The sequence below is a fragment of the Chiloscyllium plagiosum genome, chromosome 39 (assembly GCF_004010195.1).
Source record: "Chiloscyllium plagiosum isolate BGI_BamShark_2017 chromosome 39, ASM401019v2, whole genome shotgun sequence".
Lineage (NCBI taxonomy): Eukaryota > Metazoa > Chordata > Chondrichthyes > Orectolobiformes > Hemiscylliidae > Chiloscyllium > Chiloscyllium plagiosum.
Genome location: NC_057748.1, coordinates 27,389,481 through 27,393,552, shown reverse-complemented (window position 1 = coordinate 27,393,552; position 4,072 = coordinate 27,389,481). Strand labels below are relative to the sequence as shown.

At 53.8% G+C, this 4,072-nt stretch overlaps 2 protein-coding genes across 10 annotated transcripts in view; both read right to left on the bottom strand.

Moving 5' to 3' along the window:
* Positions 1-349: 349 nt before the first annotated feature.
* LOC122542372 (vasorin-like) lies at positions 350-3,198 on the bottom strand. Of its 6 annotated transcripts, none has more exons than XM_043680088.1 (3): positions 2,883-3,198; positions 2,487-2,677; positions 350-1,394 (listed from the first exon to the last, which is right to left on the bottom strand). In XM_043680088.1, the coding sequence occupies exon 3, from the start codon at positions 1,347-1,349 to the stop codon at positions 534-536; it is 816 nt and encodes a 271-aa protein (XP_043536023.1). In that variant the 5' UTR covers positions 1,350-1,394; positions 2,487-2,677; positions 2,883-3,198; the 3' UTR covers positions 350-533. The 6 variants fall into 6 exon arrangements, with proteins under 6 accessions (XP_043536023.1, XP_043536026.1, XP_043536024.1 ...); XM_043680091.1 differs by having other exon boundaries at positions 2,538-2,677; XM_043680089.1 differs by having other exon boundaries at positions 350-1,391; positions 2,538-2,677.
* LOC122542371 (Snf2-related CREBBP activator protein) overlaps positions 883-4,072 on the bottom strand; it is a 44,600-nt gene continuing 41,410 nt past the window's right edge. For all 4 annotated transcript variants that reach the window (XM_043680084.1, XM_043680081.1, XM_043680083.1 and 1 more), the window contains exon 20: positions 883-896. The gene's annotated coding sequence lies outside the window, so the exon portion shown is untranslated. The remainder of the gene's footprint in view (positions 897-4,072) is intronic.

Here is a 4,072-nt window from a genome sequence, read left to right as displayed (position 1 = left end):
AGAGGGCATAGGTTTAGGGTGAGAGGGGAAAGATATAAAAGAGACCTAAGGGGCAAAGTTTTCACACAGAGGGTGGTACGTGTATGGAATGAGCTGCCAGAGGAAGTGGTGGAGGCTGGTACAATTACAGCATTTAAGAGGCATTTGGATGGGTATATGAATAGGAAGGGTTTGGAGGGATATGGGCCGGGTGCTGGCAGGTGGGACTAGATTGGGTTGGGATATCTGGACAGCATGGACGGGTTGGGCCAAATGGTCTGTTTCTGTGCTGTACGTCTCTATGACTCGAAATGGGACTAGATTAATTGAGGGTATCTGGGTCAGCACGGATGAGTTGGGCCGAAGGGTCTGTTTCCGTGCTGTACATCTCTGTGATTCTAAATAAACATTCGGGTGGCTTTTCTCCCAGGTATTGTAAGACACAGAACAAATCCTGATGCTAAGTGAATATCTGGGTAATGTTTGTCCCAGGCTTTGGGGCAATACAGAGGCCAGGGATCTCTGGTCTGCTCCTGGGGCGCTCTAGCTGGGGCTCACATCATTTTTGTGGTGTACTTGATGGCTTCCGACTGTGCGTCTGTGCCGCTGGAATGCAGCGCTCCCTCCAGCTCCACCGTGCGCTGCACTGGGCCTCGCAGCCTGCTCCAGAGTAGGAGTAGGCCAAAGCACAGAGCGATGCTGCCCAGGAAGCAGGCCGAACCCATGGTGAAGACGACTGGGAGGGTCTCTTCGTCCAGGATGGATGGTGGGCGGGGGTGAGGAGGAAGGGGATGAGGAGGAGGAGAAGACGAAGCCATGAAGCGTAGGCCTGGCGCCCGGGCCTCGCACAGGGAAGGGAAAGCATCGAGGGCGTACTCCAGCAAGGCCCGGCCTCGCGCCTGAGGTGGGCTGGAGCACTGGGGGTTCCCTAAATCCAGGCCTCCTCCCTCCGCCGCCACCACCAGCCACCACAGCTCGCAGTCGCAGGCCAAAGGGTTCGCATCGAGCAAGAGGACCGACAGCCTGAGGAAGGCCGGCCCTTCGTAAAGGGTCCACAGTCGGTTCCCGCTCAGGTCCAGCTCCTCCAGGCCCTTCAGCCCGTCCAGCTCGGCCTGGCCCACCCAGGCGATGGCGTTGCCGCTCAGGTCCAGCGCTCGGGTGTCGGTTGGGAGGTCCCTGGGGAAGGCATGGAGGCCCAGGCCTCGACACGACACTGTCTGGTTAGGGGGAGGCCAGCATTGGCAGGGCAGGGGGCAGTCCCAGCTCGACATGGGGCTGAAGGCCAGGCAAGGCCAGGCCCAGAGGCAGAGGCAGAGGCAAAGCCACAGCAGAGGGAGCAGGGATGGGATCGTTCCCAGGCAAGGCCCCATCCTCCAGTCAGAGCCTGGTCCACTCTCTGTGCCGTCTTCCCCCTACTGGACAGAAGGGATTACTCTGTCAGAGAGTCTTAATGAGCTGCCCTTATTGATTTGAAGAATAGTGTCTGTGGTTTCGTCAGTTAAAGCATATAGTAACAACCAGGCGTTAATGGTGTCAAATGCTGTCAAATGTTCTGTACATTGAAAGTTCATTGTTTAAACTTTTTGTAAGAGCCGTATTGTTTATCCAACATCGCGAAAGTGACGGCTCAGCATGCTTCTTGTGTTTGAGCTCAGTCCGTTGTTATTTCCTGCTACCAAGCCCTACCGCCTGATGTGGACCCATTAATCTATGTTCTATCCTGCTAATTCAACGCAGAGTTCTTTTTCCTCTGTTCGACAAGGATTTGTCTATCTCTTCTACTATTATTCTCCGTCCGTCTTTTCAAGTTTTTTTGGGAATACTGAAGAGACGCAGGAGACACTGCAGACTTGCAGGACAATGTTGTAGTAATAACGCATCCAATGAGATAATTGCTCTCATTGTCTGCTGTCACCATTCATTGATTTTAGGCAAACGGCAATGGCATCATAGAAATCCTATAATTGGAGTGAAACTCCTTTTTTTCTGGTCTATTATGAATACTATTTAGAATTGTAAAAGCTCATAACGTTTTGAGTGAACAAATGTCATCTGATCTCAGACCTAAGTAACACAGACATTACTTGGAGACTGTGACCCAGCCCCCAAACCCATTTTCCGGGTGGGGGGGGGGGGGGGGGGGGCGACTGTGCCCTGTCCCACTTTGTCTCCTTTGCCGACTCCCGTGAGTTGTAATTGGCACGGTGCCAAGCGGGAGGTGAGTTTGGGCGAGCAGGAGACGCCAAGTCCGCCCTGAGTCCCTTGGGGTGGGGAGGGTGGAGATTGTTGGATTGAGACGCCAACGCGAATCCTCACCTGTTCGACGTCGAGGGGTTCCCCCCCCCCGACTCTCTCTTTGCCCCTCGCCCCTCGCCCCTCTCCGTTCTGTTGGTCGGGGGGTAGGGGGAGAGGGGTTTCAAAGACAGAGTCCCAGATGTGGCAAAATGCTTCCCCCTGCCCCCCACTTTTGGCGCACAACCCCCCCCACACACACACAAGGTCAGCACCAAGAGATGCCCGGAAAGCCAATGGTCTGCGAGTTGAGACTGGCCCCCCACCCTCAGAATCGAACCATCTCCTCAAAGCCTCCTTCCAGACACAGGGCAGTGGGCCGAGGGTGTGGGGTTTACATTAAAGACGGACCCCTCCCCGATCCTGGGTCTTGGGTTCGACGCGTGTCAAAATAATCCGAGATTCCCTGGGGTTGGGGGGGGGAGAGGGAGAGAGAGAGAGAGAGAGTGACCGGTGGACTGAGTGAAGGAAACAGGAACTGAAAGAGAGAGAAAAAGAAAGAGAGAGAGAGAGAGACTGGCAAAGAGAGAGAGGGATGGAGTGAAGGAAACAGGAACTGAGAGAGAGAGAGAGAGAGAGACAGTGAAGATTAAAGTGTGATAGTCACTGACCGAAGGTGGTTGAGTTGATTAGGAGCAGGCTTCCTGAACACCAGTTGGTTTCCCTCCTGACTCTCTCCGTGCCTTGTGGTGGGGGGGGTTAATGTTAACGTGACAGTGTGTGACAAGCCATCGACAGCTGAATCCATATATATCCTGGTCATCCTAAACCAATCGAGGAAGATCCCTGGTGTCTGCTATCATGGAGATAGAGACCTTGACCCCAACCAGTCAACACGAGGGCCTGGGACCAACTCTCAGATTCACCACGGCCATTCGGCCCAGCCTGCCCACCCCGCTTCTATCTCCTTGTGCCAATCCCCTGCCTATACGCTGCCCACTATTTCTACTTGTCATACAGCCACAGAGGTGTACAGCACGGAAACAGACCCTTCGGGCCAACCCGTCCATGCTGACCCAGATATCCTAACTTCATCTCGTCCCATTTAGAGTCATAGAGATGTACAATGCTCACTGCCCCCCTCCCTCTCGTTCCCCCTTTAAAACCGACATCACAGGTAGATAGGATAGTGAAGGCGGTGTTTGGTATGCTTTCCTTTATTGGTCAGAGTATTGAGTGCAGGAGTTGGGAGGTCATGTTGCGGCTGTACAGGACATCGGTTAGGCCACTGTTGGAATATTGCGTGCAATTCTGGTCTCCTTCCTATCGGAAAGACGTTGTGAAACTTGAAAGGGTTCAGGGGAGAGGCTGAACAGGCTGGGGCTGTTTTCCCTGGAGCGTCGGAGGCTGAGGGGTGACGCTATAGAGGTTTATAAAATCATGAGGGGCAAGGATAGGATAAATAGGCAAAGTTTTTTCCCTGGGGTGGAGGAGTCCAGAACTAGAGGGCATGGGTTTAGGGTGAGAGGGGAAACATATAAAGAGACCCAAGGGGCAACATTTTCACACAGAGGGTGGTACGTGTATGGAATGAGCTGCCAGAGGATGTGGTGGAGGCTGGTACAATTTTAAGAGGCATTTGGATGGGTATATGAATAGGAAGGGTTTGGAGGGATATGGGCTGGGTGCTGGCAGGTGAGACCAAAGTTTTGGGTGTCTCAGTGGTTAGCACTTCTGCCTCACGGTGCCAGAGACCCGGATTCAATTCCCGCCTCAGGCGACTGTCTGTGTGGAGTTTGCACATTCTCCCCGTGTCTGCGTGGGTTTCCTCCGGGTGCTCCGGTTTCCTCCCACAGTCCAA

Excerpts from the sequence above, each read along its gene's own strand:
- LOC122542372 (XM_043680088.1), bottom strand. The coding sequence starts at position 1,349 with ATGGGGCCTTGCCTGGGAACGATCCCATCCCTGCTCCCTCTGCTGTGG.